General features: G+C 37.6%; 1 protein-coding gene across 1 annotated transcript in view; it reads right to left on the reverse strand.

Annotated features, from left to right (window-relative positions):
- Window positions 1–22,682, reverse strand: part of CNTNAP4 (contactin associated protein family member 4) — a 245,985-nt gene that overhangs the window by 71,768 nt on the left and 151,535 nt on the right. The window contains exons 5-10 of the mRNA XM_036346911.1: window positions 20,987–21,190; window positions 20,244–20,428; window positions 19,289–19,432; window positions 15,602–15,863; window positions 6,852–7,001; window positions 1,746–1,917 (exon numbers count right to left, since the gene is read on the reverse strand). Of these exons, the coding sequence (XP_036202804.1) occupies window positions 1,746–1,917; window positions 6,852–7,001; window positions 15,602–15,863; window positions 19,289–19,432; window positions 20,244–20,428; window positions 20,987–21,190 (1,117 nt within the window). The remainder of the gene's footprint in view (window positions 1–1,745; window positions 1,918–6,851; window positions 7,002–15,601; window positions 15,864–19,288; window positions 19,433–20,243; window positions 20,429–20,986; window positions 21,191–22,682) is intronic.

A 22,682-nucleotide genomic window follows, 5' to 3' on the forward strand; every position in this document is an offset into this window, starting at 1 on the left:
TGAGTATAAGAGAATGATACATTTGGGAATTTAAAAGGTATACAAATGTAAAAGTTACTTTTATTTTTGCTATTTTTCTAAGATTGCTAGGGGTCCCCTGACCCTAAAGTATTTCTTAAAAAAAAAAAAAGTGTAGTCAAGACCTCTGCATAGTTTGCTATTTCTGAAGCCCTTTTAGGGTGTGATATTGAAAGCATATATTCTCCAATTGTACTCTGTTCCTGAGTCTGACCTCCAGAAACCAGGCAGGTAGGGTTCAGGTGTAAATGGCAGGTCCGGAACTACCACCCAGGAGAAGCATGGATCTGCTTGTACCCAAACAACTGTCTGCAGTCTGAGCCGGTCAACAGGACTATCATTCATGGGTGAGCGACCAAACCTCCCCCTGGTCCCTGATGGCTGTTACCCATTAGAGGTGGGGGCTCCCTGACTGTGGGTGAGCCCCACCTACAGGGAGCAGATCCAGGGAGCCTTGTTGTATGCCCTCCTCAAAACTGGGATTAAAGGTCCAAAGCTGATGTGGTTGTGACTATGAAAAAGCTCACTGTCATTTAACCCCCAAGTCAAGCCATTGAGGTTCATTGTGTAAATTTTCCCTTTACATATCACCTTTCATTATAGAAAGACTTTTTTAATCTACAAACTGGGTTAAATAACTAAACGTGTATTCATGGAAAAGAAATGGTACCCTTCTGATGCATTGTTAAATAAGATTGAAATTATTTTTATAGACATAACAATATGTATAGTGTTCAAAACAGGACCAATAGACACTGGTAGACTAAATGGTCTGTCAGATAGAAATAGATAAGTGTTTGTGTTGATAAAATGTTTCGTACAAATAAAAAGTTATTTTTAAAATTCAGAATTTACTCAAAATTTATACTACACCCTACTGTAGGATAGGGGCTAAGTTTCTCACATGGTTTAATTCTTTTAAATCTGTAATGGTCATGACATTCCATTGAATTCAATAACTAGAGTTAGCAGCCTTACTATTAAAGCCTGACTGAAAAGATTCTTTGGGTAAGGTTGAACATGCCTTTATACTTTAAAATTATTAACTATCACTCATCATTCAAAAGTTGCTTGTCCTCTGCAATTAACTCCGAAATCTTGCACCACCATGCCCTGTACTGGAGTCCTACTGAAACTACTGGGTTAGCCTTACACCTTGATCTACACTACAGCTCCAGACTCTCCCATGGGCAGGTTCCTTCTCAGATTCCCTGCAGAGAAGATAGTAATGGTTTTTTTGAAGGTACATGAGAAGCATAGCAACTACTTCCATTTCTGTGCCTGTGAAAACACTCCTCAGCTATCAGGGAGCAAGAGGCAGGTTGATAACTGACCAAACAGGTCTCCGATTTCTTGGTACCAGACGATCAAAATAATTGTTAGGGTGTCCTAAGACCTAAGCTATTGTGTTTAATGATATATTTTATACATTTATAGCCACCTAAAATTATAGCAGCATCAACATTATCTTTTGTGAACTGGTAGCTTGTGTCTTTATAAACAACATGGTCACGTTTTCTATCTAAATTTTATCATCACAAATATGAAGTATAAAACTAAAAGTTTATTTTTTCTTATTTCTAAAGTTAACATAATAATCTATTTCCCATGGAAAGGATGATGGTGAAAAAGAGGAAAGAACAAAATGTTTGTTTTCTATATAAATTTTAATCTGCCACCAAACATTTGACAATGGACAGATAAGAATAAGAGTGAGATGGTCTTACCTGTCTGTGATTCCACAGGAGTCTATCTGAAGGTCACTGAAGTTCCCCAGGGTCCCCTGCTGAACTGAAATCAGATCTACGACTTTGTTGCTGATAGAAATGCGTCTCATGCATCCCTGAAATCCACCAAGGGGATTTTTACATTTGGATCCAAAGCTGTTGTCCGGACAACCTGATAAAAACAAAACAAAGTAAAACCGAGAAACACCAAAATGAGTAAAAATTCAGTATCATAGAATACATCATTAAAAAATAAAACAGGCATTTGATTATTTTATTAAAAGAGGGAGAAAAGCCCATTGCAGTTATCATTAGTTTGATCTCACTTACAAATTTCAATTCATACAATATATTTATTTTTATTAGCATAGGATTCATAGGAAATTACTACTGTTATAATAATTATGTGCAAGAATACTGACTTGATTCAAATTTTAAAATTATGTATGTATTAGCTCCAGAACCCGTTAGTCAGCAGTATTAAATTGTATATAATTTAAAGCCTGGAAATTAGCCTTTTGAAACACAAAAAGAATGGAAAGGATGAAAATGTGCACTGTAGAAAGAAAAGATAAATACATCAATAATAGTGAAATACCTTTGCACTTAAAGCTACCTATTTGGAAAAGAAGTTATATTAACTTAAAATAAAATAGCAAATAAAATAATTAAATGCTTTATTTTAATATGCATACAAGAACCAAATATACATGCATTTTAATAAATCATAACGGCTTAATGTCAAAAACATTTCACAATTGGATTTTATTTATTCTTTGCCTCATAAAAGAATGTTCTTTTATATTGACTTTTTCTAACATTTATCTAAGACCTGTTACTAATTATTTAAATAATAAAGAACTATAATATTGACCATTATTGTCTGGAATTTAATAATGTTCTAAGTGTTTGTCTACCCAAGTGAAATAAATAATTTTATGGAGTATGAACACATACATTATACTTATGCATCTTTCATTAGTCTTTCTTTGCTGTTATGGTTGTCAACCACTATTATAATTTCAAAGAATAAGAAATGAATCAGCAACTTCCTAATTCGGTACAATCCAAGTTAGTTTTCTACCTGGGAATTTACAGTATCATTAAATACTGTGACTGAGGATACTTACCCTTAATGCTTTGTTTTCCTAACAAAATGCATTTATATGGCAATTCAAGGCCAGATTCATATTCAAAACTGTTACCAGACACTTTGAAATGTTGTATTTTAACCAATGGAGACAGTGAAGTTTCAAATTTAATTGATGAAGAAAATGTAACGAAAGCTCTTTGAGTATCAATTTATAGTGCATAGCACTATATCTGCAGTGTTTAAATTACCTCTGTGGTGTAGGATATGGATACCGTATCTCTATATGTTTTCTCGATGACTTATTAAGCAATTAAGGATGTTAAAATAAAAACGGAGAGGATAATAGTTCAATAATATTTGGGGCAACCACAATATGCCAGGAATATAAACAGCTCTGCTAATCTCCTTTTCTCCAGGTGGTGTTTCCTGACACATTTCAAACTATTTCAGGATAAAATAAATTACGCAAGATGCCTGTAGGAAACACAACTAAGAAACTTGCAGTCACAAGGGAAGGTCATGGAACTTTACAGAAAGCACACCCTGTTATCAAAAGGCCTTTTATAATCCTAGCGACAGTGTTTAATAGCAAGAGATGCTAAGAACAAAAAAAGGTTCAAGGCAGGTTCGTCTCATTATTCTGGAATAACAGGTATCACAAGTTCATGTAATGCAACAGCAGAGAGAAGTGTAGCACTGAACCCGTCTGAAACGAAAGTTCAAATCGATGAAGATTTCTGGGGAATACTTAATGCTGAGTTAATGGATGGATCCATTAGTAGAGGCAGTCAGCATGTGAAAGCACCTCGGAGGGGTGACAGATAAATTATCACTGAATGTCACTGTGCCAGAGTGAGATGTCAGGTTTGACTTCCTGGTGATGCAGCCAGTTCAGTGGGTGGATAACGTTTGATCTACACAAGCAGGAATGTGTGAATTCTGCACACAGTTTGGTATCTCTAGCTTGTGCCATACAGTGGATTAGTCAATAGCATAAAGATTGCATAGGAGAATATACAGAAATTAATGAGGAGAACCCAGATTTAAAATTGATCATTTACAAATGATAAAAGCTGGCTACGATGCAGCCTGACTTTTTGAAAAACACGCATTTATTTGAGGGGGGAATAGAAAAGAGTAAAAAATGACACGCAGACAGAGGAGTTTGGCATGGTGTACATCGAGTGCTACAAGTTCAGGAGCCACCCCCTCTCTCACAGTGACAGTGGCTCTGAGACCGACAGAGAATGGAGATGCACCCAGGCTCCCTGAGCAGACTGCTCCTCCGCAGTGGGGTGCTGCAGCCAGGTTGACCATTTGCTGATAAGAGAATTGTAAGCTTGCCATTGAATTTAAAGACAAGCAAGGGAGTACTGATGGGAAGTGTGTCAGAACATGGGATATTTATTTACTTGAAGATAAACTGGCTGAAGAATTAACTACCTAAGAAAAACCTTCCACCTATGGAAGACAGCCTAGTGATAAAGGGAACTCTCATCTACACAGACCAGAAGGTTTTCTGGGTGAACATCCCTCACAGTTTGCCCTGGGGGTGTTCCCAGGACTCGGCTTTCAGTGCTAAACCTGGGGAGGTCTGGTCACCCAATTGCCAGTACCATCAAGCAATTAGGGCCCCGTGCCTGTCCTGCACTTTCGGGGACCTCGTGTAGCCTTCATCCAACCATGCTTCTGCTCATGGCCCCATGAGGCCTCACCAAGTAAGGTGATGTGCCTACTCAGACCCTTCTCCCCACTGTCCAGTCCACATCCAGAATTCCCATCCCCAAAGCCCTAAGTGGGCTCCCAGAGGAATGGACCGCCTCTAGCAAGTCCTGGAGGCACCAAGCTGGGGGAGGAGGACGGCAGCAGAAGCCCTCGCTCCCAGCCCTGGAAATGTCAGGGAGCCCTGGAGTTGGCAGGGGGTGTATTTAGTGACTAGAACTTCATGCTAGAGTCAAACATATTCTGGTACTGAAGAAAACAGATTGAGAGGATGACTGAGTAAACAGAGATACCTAAGTAAACTTAAGATTGGTGATCTTTTTAAAGTGCCAAAGTTAGAATTTTACTATGGCAGCTTCCACAGTGCATTCTTCAAAAAGTTAGAAACATCTTAATAGGTGTCAAATCATAAAAATCAGGAGGGAAAGAATAACCCAAATTCAAGACATGAAGGGATATGATCCTGGAAGGACAAATGGGTGCTGGTGATATTATCTTCCTTAAGCTGGAAAATGCGTGTGTAAATGTTTATTTTCAAAAAAAATAATCAGGAGCCTTTAAATTGTATATATTATGTAAGATGTGAACAACAGAAGAAACTGGGTGTGGGCATATGGGAAGTCCTTGTACATCTTTGCAACTTTTCAGTAAATCTAGAACTATTCACAAATTCAAAGTTTATTTAATTATAATGGTGTATATCATATACATCACAACAAAAGCAATCTGAGAGCATATGTGATCTATTTCACTATAAAATATTATGGGTATGAATAAAAACAATAGAAACCTTCTACAAAAAAAATAGGTAGGCATTGTTAAATCTGAACATGGACGTAAAATACTTTAAGAATGATGATTCCATTTTCTTGATTTACACTTTCATCCAGCCTATTACTTTTATCTTTTTTTTTTGCAACATTTGATAATATGCTTGTTTTTTTTCTCCTTATCTCTGTTAGTGCTTCTAAATCTTTTTCTTTGAAGTAAAAGCTCTTGGTTAAGTTGGTGTATGTATTTTACGATTTCTTAAAGGAATATGTTCCTCTGGATTACTTGACAATCAATCATATATCCCATCAGGTTTTATTAACAACTTGGTTCAGAAATATACAAATTTTATTAAAGGAAGAAATTATATCTTTTAATATTGTTGGCAGTATGCTGCCTTTCACAGTAATAGATTATGTAGGGGTTTTGTTTGTTCTTAATATGAGATGAATGATTCATGCTTACTGTCAATTTTCAGAATGGAATTTGCATTTTATCTATATATAATAAATATATATTATCCATAAAATTCAAGAATGATTCTAGGCAGAAGTAACAATTAAAATTTAAAATAACAACAAGAAAAAAAAACACACCTCGAGTCACGTTAGAAATAAGCCTAATAGTTTTACAACTTTATCTTTCTAATGGAAAATAACATTTTATTTTAATTTTCAGTGCTAAAGATGCATTTCCATTTCCAAGCTTTCCTTTCCAAGTTTTTAGTTGAATCAAACATCCACTGGATAAGTAAATGCTTCATTTGTTCTCTGAGAGAGATGGCCTGGCGTTGAAGGCTAATGCTCAAATTTCACCAAACGTATCAGTTATTGCATTATTACTTAGCATTGAGAAGAGGTTTCTATAACTAATTAAGCTAGATTATTTTGTCCATTGGCATAACATTGCCCTTCTGTACTGGGCAGTAGAAAAGCAATAAGGATGCTCTGAAGATGCTAAGAGGAACAAACAGGAAAATACTTCAGAAAAAAGACATATAAGAAAATATAACAAAGTTTGAAAATAAGAACTGAAGCCCGGCCAGCATGGCTCAAGTGGCTGAATCAGGAGGTCCCGGGTTCGATTCCGGTCAAGGACACATGACTGGGTTGCACGCTCAATCCCCAGTTGGGGGCGTGCAAGAAGCAGCAGCTCAAATGATTCTCTCTCATCATTATTGATGTTTCTATCTCTCTCTCCCCCCTCCCTTCCTCTCTAAAATCAATAAAAATATATTATTTTTTTAAAAAACTTACAAGAAAGAAAATAAGAACTGAAGAGGGTGGCCTAATTTCAATCAATCTCATTGTAGAAACTGTAAATATAAGTAAGTTCACCTCAAAGAAAATTTTTAGGTCATAGTTTGTCATCTTGATCCACTCAACATTTCCATGTTCAAAGAAAATGAGACATTATTCCATAGCATTGACATGAGGTGAAACATGATGACATCACCAAGACACGGGGCTAGTAACTGAAAATATGGTTCAACTGCCCATGAGCCCAACCTCTTCTCTTACCTCCAAAATAATAGGTGCCACCTGAATAAACCTGCTCAGGCCCCAGGGAAGCAGCAGTAGAGGCCACCTGGCCATCCACCACCACACTCAGGTGATTCCTCCTGGCAGATATGGAGACGGAATGCCACTGTCCATCATTTAGTCCAACACCTAAGAGAGATAAAATCAGTTAAAAGAGTTATGTCTCAACAGTGAACAATATAAACAGTTGGTGAGGAACAGTAGGAACAGTTGGTGAGAAACAGCAATATACACATCACTCCATCAAGTACAACTCACATCCTATATAATAAAAGCCTAATATGCAAATCGATTGAACTGCTGAAAGACCAGTGGAACGACAGGTCGCTATGACACACACTGACCACCAGGGGGCAGACGCTCAATGCAGGAGCTGTTCCCAGCCCACAGGCCCCGGGCCAGCCAAGGAGGGTGCCAGTGGGGGCCCCCCAATCGCCCTGCCAGTCACCCCACAGAAGGAGGCAACCGGCAGCAGTGGTGGGGGCCAGGGCCAGCAAGCTGGTGGCACCAGGCCGGCCAAGACAGATGTCAGTGGGCCCCACCGGTCACCCCACAGATCGGCCACGATCACTGGCCAGGCCTAGAGACCCTGCACATGCATGAATTTCGTGTATTGGGCCTCTAGTCTATTAATACAAGGAAACAGAAAGGATAAGGAGGCAAGTGGGAAATAGCACCCTCTATGGGGGAAATGTGCATTACTACCTTCCTTTCTTAGGGCCTCAATAGAGAAAACATTTCCATATTTGGACAATCCTAATGGTTAAAATCTTTCAATTATTTGGCATGGACCAATTTTCAGCTTCCATCATGTAATTCAGCCTTAATAGGGAGGGGTTTGGGAAGATCCCAGATATTTTCAAAAATTCGAGGTTATACCCAATAAAATGATTTATCTGCTTTTTAACTCTTTTTACCTATTAAGAGAGTAAAGAATATTTAGCAAAACTTATTAATTTATTAATCCAATCATTACAAAATATTTGAAGAAACTATAACGAATATTGAAAATTTACTAGTATAATGAAAAGTTAAAAAATCAAGCAGTGTGCAAAACTGTATTTACACAGTTGAGCCTCATATTTTGCAGATTCCACCTTTGCTGTTTCACCCACTTTCTGTGATTTATGTGTAATCCCGAAATCAACACTCAGGGCACTTTTGGAGGTGTTCACAGAAGGACAGAGCAGAGACTAATACACGTGTTCATGGCTGAAGTCAGACAAGGTTGGCTTCTAGTTTCAGCTCTCTCACATAAATATGTCTTCTCACATTTTTGTGTTTTTGTTGATGATTTTGATGTTTAAAAGACCCTGAGCCAAGTGATGAAATGCTATCCAGTGTTCCTAAGTACGCGAAGGCTACGATGTACCTTCACATCATATGTGTGCTACATAAGCTTCATTCAGGCATAAGTTACCTTGCTGTTGGCCATTTGTTCAATGTTAACGAATCAATAAGGTGTCTTTACACAGAATCGCACATAAAAATGATAATGTATGATGGGTTAACAAAAATGTTGTGACCAGAGGCTCTGGAGGCAATGGTTCAGTGTTTGCTAATCTGGTGTTCATATCAACTTCATAGGACATAACTATTGGGAATGAGACTCAATTCTCTATATACCATGACAGTTATAGTTCTAATTTTTGTATAAATAAGGGAAAGGACCAAAAGGAAATAGCCCTACAAATAGAAAGTAATTTTTGCATGAAGTTAAATTGTGGTTGTTTATATTCATTTATTTTATTTTATTGATTTTTTTACAGAGAGGAGGGGAGAGGGATAGAGAGTTAGAAACATAGATGAGAGAGAAACATCAATCAGCTGCCTCCTGCACACTCCCTACTGGGTATGTGCCCGCAACCAAGGTACATGCCCTTGGCCGGAATCGAACCTGGGACCCTTGAATCCGCAGGCCGACGCTCTATCCATTGAGCCAAACCGGTTAGGGCATATATTCATTTTTTAATAATTTCCTGTATTAACAAAGTTTACATATACAATACAATATTGCTTTAACCAAAGTTTTCTTATTGACTCTAAATAACAATCTCTGGTCCCTCCTAAGACAGTCCCCAGTGTCATGAATCTATGAGATGGTGTAGACTTTGCCTCCTAGAGGGAATTAAATCTCTGAGGTTGAATACTCAGCAGACAGGTGGAATTTAGAGCATCTTTGTTGTGGATTTACCAGTAAATTTTACATCCACTGATGGTCAACTCTGTATGATCTTGCAGATCAAATTAGTAAATGAAAATATAAGTACTCTATTAAACCCAAAGGTCATGGGTCTCTCTTCTTGATAATATGTGCACTATTTACCAAGCTATTTTCGACCACAAGCTTTCAGACAGAAAATGCATAGAAGCTCCCTTAGGCGATTAAGCTCTTTGCTCTGGACTCACTTAGTAGAATGTAAATTCCACCCTTGGTATCAAAGCTCATTTTTACTTTACATCCATGAAGCAAAACAGAGTTTCAAAGACCCAACTCTGGTTTGCTTTGTAAAGGATAATGAAAAAGACCTGAAAACTGAAGAACATAGGTTAGATACTTTTAGATAAATTTGCTAAGAGTAGACTCTGAAATAGACAGCTGAATAGAGCTATATACTCCCTGATGGTATGAGCTTGGGCTAATATCAAATGCCCCAGATTTGTCATCCAGAGCTTCCCCCCGAGAAGACACATTCAGAGTGAAAACCCTTGTTCACTTGTGAGTTTTGCATCACACGCACCCTCCCCTCTCTCCCTGCCCCACCACGTGTCTCCTTCCATCTTTTTTCAAAGCATGGGTGTGCCTGTGTACATGACTTTACCCCTGTTATTTCATTTTAGGCTCTCCGTTGGTCCAGGGCAGTGCTTCTCAAACTACCTGTGGTGATGAGCATTTTCTTTTCCTATGTATTGCAGATTGATACTTACACAAAATGCAACCACAATGAGTGGCTGAAAAATTAAATAAAGAGGATGTATATAACACATGCCCACTGACCATGTGCTTAGGTGGTACAGCAATATCTTACTGCTACAGCAGTTTCTAATAGCTTCATCTTATTTTTTTTCCATTCGCATCTGAGGATATTTTTTCCATTGACTTTGTAGAAAGAGGGGAAGAGAGGGAGATGGGGGGGAGGGGGGGCGGCAAGGGGAGAGAGAGAAACATCAACGTGAGAGAGACACACAGATTGGCTGCCTCCTGCACATGCCCAGACAGGGGCCAGGGACAAATCTGCAACCACGGTATGTGCCCTTGGCTGGGAATCAAACGTGCAAATCTTTGGTTCTTAGGCCGATGCTCTAAGGCAGGGGTGGGCAAACTTTTTGACTCGAGGGCCACAATGGGTTCTTAAACTGGACTGGAGGGCCGGAACAAAAGCATGGATGGAGTGTTTGTGTGAACTAATATAAATTCAAAGTAAACATCATTACATAAAAGGGTACGGTCTTTTTTTTTCAATAGTTTTATTCATTTCCAACTGGCCGGATCCGGCCCGCGGGCCGTAGTTTGCCCACGGCTGCTCTAAGGGCTGAGTGAAGCCAGCCAGGGCCATCTCAGTTTTTATACCCATCCTGGTAACAAGTGTTGCACTGAGCCAGTTCTAGTGGGGTCTCCCCCACTGTGAGTAGCACTGCTCCAGGTAACTGCTAGGTTAGGCACACAAGAGGATTAAGCCAGAGGCTCAGGAATTTCTTCTGTCCACATGGAAACCAATTTAAACTAAGAACAAAAACTGCTGGGACAGCCCACTCTGTTGTCCGACACAGTGCAGGGCATCTATCCTCCCAGCCAGCAGGCTAGGAAGCCATGCTCTATTTGCAGGGGAAACTGCCGGAAGCAACTCTCCAGCCTCACCGGTGACAGACATCATTCACTTGTGATAAGGAGACTTATTATCTGCCGTTGGGACTTATCACTCAAATTATAATGAAGGCCCTGTTTAATTCATTTCACCTAACTATGCATAATGAAAAGGATCATTTTTAAATCAGATTCTATTTTTTTAAAGTAGATTATTCCTTCCCATTTTTAAGTGGAATGAGAAGTGAGCCCCGTCCAAAAGCTTGCAAAGAGGGAAAGGAGGAGGAGAAATAGAATCTGTACTTTTTCTTATTCGTGATGTTAGGTAACTAAATGCTAATTCCAGTACACTGCTCCCACCGCTTATAATTTTTGAGTCTGGGGAGGGGGGTGTTGTTAGTATAATAATATAATAATAATAATAACAGTTTTATTGAACTATTATTCATAACTGGTACTGTGTGTTTTATATGATTGTGTCATTTAGTCTTCAACACTGTTATTATTATTCTCATTTAAATATGGAGAAATGAGTCTTGAGGAACATAAACTAGTCACCCAAGGTAGCATCCGTCTGGGGAGCTGATTCCCAAACCCACATTCCTCTGCCTGCAGGACCTGTGGTCCCTTTACCTATGCGCTCATGTTAACTAAGTAACTTTGAGAAAGAGAAAAGCACCTGCTAACAGCTGGGAACTGGCCTGGCACTCTCCGAGGCCCTAGTGGGATGGGCAGCTGGCCCGCAATGCAGAACTTGGCCTCGGCTTCTCCTGTTGAACATAATCTCAGAACATCAATATCAGACAAAGTTACTGTGTGGCACCAATAAAATGGGACCCAAAATAATCAAACCTACTCTATAATCTTGTCTAAGCACAAACAAAAGCAAAGCTACTGTGAAAACTACAAAAATACCAAACTTCCACTCCTGGATTGGCAACTAATTTTTTTCTGTTAGCCTTATTGCATTCCTCCATCCTTCTAGATAAAATTTACAAAGATACCTATTCATACAATCACCCTCACTTCCTGGCAGCGTTTAATCTAGAGCAATCTCTACTTCCTTGGAATGTCTCCCAAATCAGTTAACACAACCCAAAATCCAATAATAAATCACCTTTCACACCTTTTTATTTAGACGCTGGTGGTTTCCCAGGTGTGTGTTCTTGTTGCAATAAGCAATAAACCCAACTTGTGTGATTACTGTGGTCTTTGAGTGGAAAGCATTGACAATTCCCAATGGAACAACAGAAGAATGGAGTAATAAATGGAAGGCAATCAGAGAATAGGATTGTTTACCAGAAATCTCTCCCTCTTCTTTCTCTCCTTTCCTATTCTCTCTTTTTCCTCTTCCCCCTCCCTTTCCCCTCCTCCTCCTCCTCTTTTTTTCTCTCTCCTTCTTATTATCTCTCTTGTCCTCTCTCTCTCCTGGGCACACCTCTCTCTTTTTCTCACCTTCTCAGGCCCAAACCTGTGTGAACACACAAAATACAGCCAGAAGAAAAAGATTTATATCAGCACCTCGTATATAATCTTCTGGTAGCACTCCTAAATTGCTACAGAAATATTGTGACAGCTTAGCCATCATCACTCTCTCATAAGACTATAATAGGCATCCAGGGAGTATAATGTATAAAGAAAAAAGAAGCCTGCTGTATGAGGTAGGCTCTTTGCAAAGGTGCAAAAGGCAATTATACAGAGGCCATTACTCAAGGACCAGCTGAAGTGTTCTACCTGCTTCCCAATGTCTTTCAGAGCTCTGACCCAGGGCCAGAAATTCCCGCATCCACTGCTATGTGCACTACCCAGGAGGAAAGATCCATGCCGCCAATAGCTCCTGCCACCATGAAAGAAAACATGGAGGTCACTGCCACTCATCACGTTAGGGAAAAGTGGGAGTTTAAGGGTGTCACAGGGTCACAATCTGAAAGGGTAGGAGTATACCAACAGCAAAAAGGAAGAAGAGGGAAGAAAGAAAATAAAAGGCTTCCCCAGGTGAGGCAAATCAAGAGGGCTGCTCCACTGCCAGGGCCACTGGGATTGCGGATATGTGGGACGGGAAAAATGCAGAAACCCCTCATACGCTGCAAGCCTGCCTCTGCCAGCCGACCATGAGAGCCAGAAGCGTGTTTACAGGCCTGATTTCCACCGCCAGGCAGAAGCAGCGGCAGAAATGCTAAACTCATAGCAGAAATCTCGAACTTGACAATAAAGAATTTATTTTAAATAGGACAAATAACTAACAATACAACATAACAATATATAAAGTATTGTTCACTGGGTCTGGGATGCCATCTGAATGATTTTTGCTTTTTTTTTTTAATATATATTTTATTGATTTTTTACAGAGAGGAAGGGAGAGAGGGATAGAGAGCCAGAAACATCAAAGAGAGAGAAACATCGATCAGCTGCTTCCTGCACGCCCCCTACTGGTGATGTGCCCGAAACCAAGGTACATGCCCTTGACCGGAATCGAACCTGGGACCTTTCAGTCCGCAGGCCGACGCTCTATCCACTGAGCCAAACCGGTTCTGGCTGATTTTTGCTTTTTTCTATAAAAGTGACAAAGACTGAAAGTAGTTTTTCATGAAGGACTATGTAGTATTGCTAATATGTTTTATGATTTGGATCAATATAATAGATAGCTTTAATATTTCAAAAATGATATAGGCTGACATAATATTTTCAAAGAATTTCAAATGACAATTGGCAAAACTGAATTAAAAATGTAGGCTGGTAATTCAAACACTTGCACAATTCAGTTCTTCCTCAACACAATTTAATGTTTATTCCATTGTAAAAGATAAAACTGTGAGTTTTTAAAACATGAACAATTAGTAATTTATATCTCCAATAGCTAAGAAAAATCAAGCTACCCTTTTATAATGGTAATATTTAGCATAATATGATACAAATCTACCAGTAAGTAGCTAATTATCTTTAAAGACCCATTATATATGTTTTGATAACTAATTTAATTATTGAAAACTGTACTTATGAAACGTAAGTGGAAAGTCTTTCCCTATGTGAGAATAAACTGGCCACCCACCCAGTTTAGTCTACTAAAGGTAGTCTACTTTCAAACATAACAGTGAAACTAACAAAAATTAACATTTTTAAAGAAATTAGAAAAAAATGGGAGTGGGGGAGTTGGTACGTAAAGACCTGCTTTTATTCTATGAGGTGTAACAAATTTTTAAAATATGTTTTTATTGATTTCAGAGAGAGGAAGGGAGAGGGAGAGAGAAACATCAATGATGAGAAAGAATCATCGAATGGCTGCCTCCCACACGCCCCTTTCTGGGGATCGAACTGTGACCTCCTGGTTCATGGGTCAACGCTCAACCACTGAGCCATACCAATAGGGAAAAGTAACAATTTTTCATACTGACAATTTTTCATACTGACAATCATATTTAGTATAGGCTCCATATTATTAGCTATGGAAACAAGCTCACCAAGTCATGTGATATAATAATAGATTATATTGCATATGAATTTAAACATTAATTTAGAGACTTTTACAACATTCAAGGTATTCTTTTATAGGTTTACACCTAGTAATTTATTAAATAGACATGCCTGTAAAGTGTTTAGAAATGAACTAGCTTCAAGGGGCTCACTACAGTTGCATTGTTCTGAAGCAGTTTCTTTAAAATGTTGAAAATTAGGCTATGAATATAACCACTTCTGCGGATGTCAAATAAATCACAATAAACTACACATTAATGGCAGGCTTACATTTTTAGGTCCTCATTTTAGAGAACCTACTAATTATTAATATGACACTGATTTATTTCCTTTGTCAAGACTGCAAACATACCACATTTTAAGCATTGCATTAAAAGGTCACAGCATAGTATCTCTCAAAAATTATCATTCATATTGAATTTTCAGCTCCCACATTTAAACTGCACTGATAGATGAACAACAAAAAAGATAAAGACTCCACATTTGTGTATCCATTTGTATACTTTTCCATATATGTAGTTTTCGATTACATTTTAACTTTTTTTCCCCCTCCCAGTCATAGCTTATTAATTTTGGTCAGAGTTAATGTAGTACAATAGGATCTTTGAAATGTTTTTAAAGATCATTTATTAAATTGATGCAGCAGTTTATCCCAATGTGACCTCCAGTTGCTTGGCTCAAACATTACTCCATATATATGAAAATGTAATGGAGATCCCTTGTCAGAAACTATATAATTTTAATGAAGAGACAAAAATATCCTTCACCAAAAGCGCTGACCTAAATTAGACATTAATTTTCCAGACACTCATATCATCTCTTTAATTATATTATTTCGAATCATTACGATGATAACCGTATTGCCTAGAAGGACAGAGAACTCCTTTTGGTGCCCAAATGAGGAACTTTGCATGAATCTTTTCATCCTCCCCAAACATATCCAACTCTGTACAGAATGCATCAGCAAGTAGTTACTTTGACTTAGTATTTAGGCCTCACCATACTAATGTAGAGATACCATACAGACCCAAGAAAAACCTCCCCCTTTCTCTCACAGACCAGGGAAGACTAATAGCTACATTAGACAATGCCTGGTTTCCACTGAAGACACCTAGTAAACTTCTGGGTCCATTTCAAAGTCTTTTACATTTATCCCCAAACACATTTTCTCAGTATACGTGGATTTTTCTGGAGTGGGCGAGAGGGTCTTAGAAGGAAATTTTTATTCCCCCTAAGTATCTTTGGGTTAATAAGAACTGTTAGTGTAGAGCCATATTTTTTAAAAAATGACAATCAAGTTCCTCTAAGGAAGAGTACCGGTAATCTTATTAACTCACATATTCATGTATTAAACAAATATTAATTTTTTGGTTATGTATAAAATTTTATGGAGACGGAGGAATAAGGAAATCTTTCAAATGCATACACATGCCCACGGGAACATGCTTATTACCTGCTGTGATGTCACTGGGTAATTTTCCTGGCTGGTAGAGATTCAGCTTAAGTTTTCCATCATTAAGAAAGAGGAGGAGGCCCCCCGAAACCAGCTGAAGTTCACTGAATAGCAGAAGCCCCGCATTATTCCAGGTTCGAAATTGGAAAGCAGCAGCAACCTCGTCCTCCCTGGAAGAGCCTGGCAGTGCTAAGTAACTCCTGGGGCTGAGAAAAGTCACAGGCACAGACTGGGGTTGTGAGCAGGAAAAAGACACATTTCCCTGCAATAAAGTCAAAGAAAAAGCTTTAAGGATGAGTCCATCACATTAGTAATAGAAGCTGAAATAGTCACAAAGGCTATGTATCAATCTCAAATTATCCTCCAAGTAAAACAACAAATTGCTATCCACATGAAAATTCAGATTCTTGTCAAACATGCGAACCCAGTGATTACAATAATGCAAATCTTTCCCTGGGTTTTTCTAGGTGAAATCCTTTTCTCCCATCTCTCAACTTTCACGCCATCTGACCTACTTGGATTTAATTCAATGAACATTATTTAAGCCATCGCTTTATTTTTATCTTTTACTTGACTCTCCCTTTCCACTCATTTCACCCCTTTGCTGCCTTTGGCTTCAAAACCATCCCATAACATAACCAATATTAACGAGCTACTGTTTTTCTTTCCATATTTTTCTCTGTTCCCATTGAAACAGAGTTTCAGCTGTATGTTCAATTATACTAGTATATACATAAACACGTATATACAGGGTGTCCCAAAAAACTGTATACACACTTTAACAGCTGATAGTTCAATTTCAAAAATAAAATGTATTTATAACTATTCATAGTGGGGTAGAGGATACCCTATATGTGTTGAATGCATATACCTACACACTGGGCATTATTTGTTTTACGAAAGTAGGAACCACTTACTTTATCATGATTTTTTTCTTTTGTTAGTCCTCACCTGAGGATATTTTTTTCCCATTGATTTTGAGAGAAACATTGATGTGAGAGAGGCACAGTGATTGGTTGCCTCCCACACCCACCCCTACCAAAGCCAGGGTTTCAGCCTGCAACCAAGGTACATGCCCCTGACGGGAATCAAACCTGTGACCCTTCAGTCCATGGACCAAAGCTCTAACCACTGAGAAAAACTGGCTAGGGCTATCATAATTTTATCACTAAAATATACCTTGTGGAAATCCTTCTGAGTTATCTGACATAAGCCAAATTCCTTCTTTTTATTTAGTATGTGAGTGATCCGTATTATACTCAATTGTGTTCCTGTTAATGTGCACGCTCTTTGTGTCCAGGTTTTGCTTCTCCCAACAACGTTGTCATACATAACTGTGTGAAGAAGATTCTAAGTACAGAACTGCAGGTACCTAGCTGTTTTAATAAATAGTTTCAGCTTCTTTTTCAAAAAGATAAAGTTAAAATACTCCACACTTCTACCAGTAATAAATGAGGATATCCTTTTCCCCACACCCTTGGCAGAAATAGGTATCATAGACCTTTTAAATTTGTACAAATTCAATGGCAAAAATGTCAAAGCAATATATCATTCTTAGTTATTTTTCACTGATCTGAGTAGCAGTGAATCTGAGCATTTTTCATGATTCATTGTTCTTTTTGACTTGCTTTCCTCAGAGTGGTCTGCATATCTTCTGCCTACTTTTCATTTTTCCTTCTTCTCTGTAGGTTTTACATAGGGCACTACAATGTTCAAGGCACTACTTACATTCCTTTTTTTAACTATTTGGTTTTTTCTTTATCACTATGCCTTCTCATCAGATTTACAGGTATTTCTCATCCAATGGTTTTAAAATAGATCTTCAGGATACATTATATTACATAAATTTTTATTAAAATACTATCTGAAAAATTATTTTGCTACTCGAGTAAAATATATATATTTAAAAAATCTTATGGTCTGAATAATTTAGAAAGAATTAAGCATGTAGTTCAACATGCTTCAGAAATAAAGATAAATGTTTTTATTTTTCCTGAAAATGATCCTTAGTAAATTTTCCAAATACAGAATTGAAAAGTCAATAAAATAAATTTTATTTAGAAGACTACACATTGGAATTTAACCACTTAGTCTTGGTTAAACAAAAGTTTTTGGTTATATTGTGATTCTGTTAAAAGTGAATTAGCTTTTATTGTTGCAAATATCTTGTCCCAAAGAATGAAAAACAAAAACTGAAAAGTAGACTACACTGGCCTATAATGTAAAGGCAATTACACAATGAACAAACCTAGTAAAAATGGAAACATTTACCAGCTGCAGTTTGGTCTCATGCTTCCTCTGGACAGCTGCCTGCTCCCCTGCAAGCAGCAAATCCTCTTGCCCGTGAAAAGTGGGTGTTAGCTGCATGAGGAGTTTCTGAAAACTCATTTTGCCAATTAAACACAACTACCTACAATATTTATTTTCCTTTTAAACCACTTTCCTAATTATAAAAAACAACAACATTATTTTAGAATTTCAGTGGAACCCTGGCCAGGAAGCTCAGTTGGTTAGAATGTCGCTCCAATATGCCAAGGTTTTGGATTTGATCCCCGGTCAGGGCACATACAGGAATCAACCAGTGGATGCATAAATAAGTGGAACATCAAATGGATTTTTTTTCTCTCCCCCTCCCTTCCCCTCTCTCTCTCTGAAATCAGTAAGTTTTAAAAAATTTGCTGTATGTTATATAAATGCTACTAATTCACACAGAGAATTAGGGATGAAACATTTTGTAAACAATAAATATTCCTATGATGTGCTTTGAAACTTGCAAGTAAAGAAACAGATTCAGGTGGATATGTGTGTACACTTTTCAATCATCAAGCTGGTTAAACTGGATACCACATTTCACAGAATCCCCTTTCTTGTCTGTTCTGGTTAAAAGTTAGCCGAACGGGGAGCTTGCGTGATATCTGAGTGGTAAGTGAAGTGCTGGCCATTTTCCTCCAGGCTTTGGAGTGTGTGATGGTGCACAGTGAAGGATGACCACAGACGCTGGTGCCAGCTCTCCCTGGCGCTCCCTCACAACTCCTCTTCCCGACACGGGCCTCCACGTTCCAGCTCCTCAGACAACTGTTAAACTCCAAGTCCTAAATCAGATCCCTTGTTCATAAAACACAGTGGCGCTGCTTTCCCAGCTGAACCTGACCTATATGCTTGCCTTTAAACCTGCCATATTTCCATAGAATTAGAACACAGTATAGCCTGGTCAGCACTGCTACTGGGACAGATTGGCAGATGCGATGTTGTCACAGCCGATTAGCTTCTTTTATTTGTTATGAATGACCATGGCAAAATACATGTTTTTCAAATGCCTCTCTAATATACATGGATGTTATCTGATTCCAGGAAGTCAGTATGGTTGTTTAGAGAGTTTGTCAGGGAACATCTTATTAAGGAAATTACAGAGCAAAAGAAATTAGTCTCCTGGGAGTAATAATATTGCAACAAAATGATCAACTGAAAAACACACACACCCTGCTCTATTTCATATGAAGTAAAATAATATGCCTTGTGAATTGTAATTCCTTTAGATAGAATTAATCCCTTATAGGCATATTGCCAAGCAGAGAAAAGCTTTAAAAGAATAAGAGTAAAGTCTAAAATAGCTTATCAAATAGAGCAATTTCATCATGGGAAAAGCCATGTAGTTTTGCTCCTTCCTTCACATGAAGGCTCTCTTACCATAGCGAAGATCTGTGGCTTTTGTCGCTTGGCCAAATCAATGATGTCTACTCCATTATAATAGAGATTTTCTAAACACCCGTGGAAGTTTTTCTGGGAGAATGACACTGATTTTCCAGGTGCTAGAATCCCTCCAAAGCTGATCTTAGAAAGAACAATGGCATCAATAATATTGTTTAGTGATTTTCTGATAATCTGCTTAAATAATTATGATTAGCAATTATTGCTTATATATATATAATAGCTCAGATATATCCATTTTTCATCACCCTATACTGTCATACTGTTACTGTCAGAGATATTTTTTAAATAAAGATACAGATTTTAAAACAAATTTATGCAAATTTATATGCACTCAATTCTCATTTACATTAGACTTCTATAAGCCTTCCACAATGCTAATTACCCTCAGATTTGATATTTATTGGTTGATGAATAAAAACACCTCTTTTTATCCATGGTAAACCTGGTCTGTTTAATAATGTAACTGATTACAATCACATTTCATTTTATATACATTTCTGGCACACATTGACACTTAAGCATTTGAATTGATTGTTAATGAATTAATAAATCTAATATTTGCTATATCCTCCCAATAAATCTTCACAGTTCAGGGTGCCCTATAACAAAAAATCAGGCAACACAATTTGTATTTCCTTGTGGCAATGAGATCTCTTCCTGGAGATTTCTTGCATGTGACATTCTGTGATTACACATTTCAAGTAAAAAAGATTCTCTCTATATAATAATAAATTAACATAAAAATATAATAAATTAACATATTTGAGAAAGATGAAGTCTCAGTAGAAGACGCCCAAGTCTGCTTCTGTGCACTATGTCACCTCGGGGTTCTCCAGGACTTTGACTCACTCTGAGAGTGGGGTTCTCTTTTGCTGGACTCAACCCCATCCACATCCTCAAACCTGTATCAATGGAAACATAACCATCACACCTCAGAATCCAGGTCCAGGTAACTGAACTCCCCCTGGGCGTGGAAGCGGTGCCGGTGCTCGTCCACGGTGAAGTTGACCAGTTTGCCCGCGCGCTGGATGAGCACCGCGTGCCAGTGCTGATCGTCCAGCAGGCTGCCCAGGGTGAGGTTGATCGGGGTGTGAGGAGAGGGCAGTCTAGTGTCAGCTTAGAAAAGAAAAACAAAAGCACTGTTATTCCCAGTCTTAAAAAAAAAAAAAGCTTCCTTTTCATCAGTCACCATCTTTCATAATAATCACCATCTCCTTCCATGCGTTCCACCCCAAACACTAGTGTGGATTTACCTGAAGTGGAATAGAATATCCTCTCAACCTTGCTGTAATTTCTTCCACTGTTAATTCTTTTTATTAGTATTACCCATCACATGCACATTTTCAATATAAATTTTATCTTTCCTACAACCTCATTATTTTTACTACCTTAATATTTTTTAATGACCCATCTCCTTCTTCATGATGGTAAGAAATAGCTATATAGGTCTATTGGCACTATGTAAAAACTCTGAATGGGGATCTTACACAATTTGCAAAATATGAACCATTTCAAATGAAAGTACAATACTGGGGTGTGTGTATATATATATATATATAAATCCCCTGAATCTAGAAATAAAGTGCCTTAATTGTTATAAGATATAAACACATAAAGTGACTGAAGTGATATCTAAATGACCAGATTTTCAAGCCTTTCACCAAACAGTGGTACCTGAATTAATAAGTAAAAAGAGTTTTCCCCTTCTCAGTTCCAGTGTGATGTGACCTCCATTTTGCCCTTCCCTGTGGAGTAGAATCCCATCACTCTGCATGGTTTTAAATTTCAAAGAAATAGTCTCCTTTATGGGGCTCGGGGATTTTTGATCAAATCTGTAGAGGAGAGAACTTCTTCCATCCAGATCAACCACCTCTGATCCTACAGACAAAGACATTAAAAGTCATTTTAGGATAGACTTTCTTTTCATTAAGCATCTTAAATATCTATGTACAGAGAAAGCATCACACAAACATGTATAGGTTAGCTCCCAGCCAGTCGTAATAAGGGAAAATAAAACCACCACTTGTCTAACTCCCTCCTGATACCTGGGATTGGTTCCATTTTAGTCTTTACTAACCTATTTACAAAATCCATTTTAAAATATATTTCTAATTTTCATTTATATTATTAAACGCTCTTCTTTCTCAGTCCATAAAAAAAGAAAATCAGAAAAATGGTTATGATCAATATTCATAGAGCCACTTTGCATATTCCACAATCAGTATTTTTAATGGTGTTCTTGAAATGTCAAAGTTAAATGTTTTAGCTCCTGAAAGAGTGGTTTTGATATTTCCAAATTCTTTCATACCTGCCATATATAAAGGATTTCCCATACAAATAAATGCACATACATCAGACACATCAAATGCCACTTCAAATAAATACTAAACTGACCTTTGTGTTTGGTTTTACTTTATTATTTTTGTGGCTAAGTAATAGTATTTAACAGCAGTGCTATTGTCTTTCTTTTCAAGGGCGTCGTTAAAAAGACATTCACTTAATGATATTATAAGGGCTGTTCTGCTGCATTTGTGTCATAACTGTGACATTGACATGTTTGTTCAGCTTTCTGACAATGTCTTATCTACTCATTGTCAAGATCACTCTTATTCAGCTCATCTGAAAAAAGACGTCATGTTATACTAGTAGCATAACAGTTCATCTGTCAAAATCAGTTGCACCCTGAACAAGAAACACAAAAAAGAATTGATAATACTCAAAAAGCCTAGCAGTGTTTTCTACATTTCACAAGTCAAATATTTTTTGAAAGGCAATTACCCTTGAGAATGCATTTATGTAATAAATGAAGAGGTTAAGAAAACCCAATAAAATCTGAAGCTATTTTTCAACTGGCTAGCTAACTTCTCCCAGTCAAAAAAATGGCATTACAGTTAACTCATCTTATTTCATTTGACAAAATTATTACAGTTACTTGTAGTATACCCGAATATGCATTTCATTCAGATTATCCATAATATTTAATGTGAATCATTTATATTCACCACCACCCAATTTTTTTTCAACTGTTCTATACAGCTATCTTTTGAAATTTCAGTGATTTGATATTTCCACATCTTGCTAATGTGTTTATAAAGAATTCACCAAGTGCACATGAATAAACATTGCATTCTGTGGAAAGAATAATGTTAACTGAACAATTATTCCTTGTTATATCACTGAAAAAAATGTGCACAGTAAAAACATAACTCTGTGTCAAATGCAAATAATGTGTTCTATGATTATTAGATTACAATAAATTAAGAAAAATTCCAATAAGACAGACATTAAATGTGGATACATTTAGAGCAATGCAGTTATCACTGAGTTAATGTATCGCTTAAAGGCAACCATAGTAATACTGGTTTTATTT

This window comes from Myotis myotis, unplaced genomic scaffold (genome assembly GCF_014108235.1).
Source record: "Myotis myotis isolate mMyoMyo1 unplaced genomic scaffold, mMyoMyo1.p scaffold_m19_p_19, whole genome shotgun sequence".
NCBI lineage: Eukaryota > Metazoa > Chordata > Mammalia > Chiroptera > Vespertilionidae > Myotis > Myotis myotis.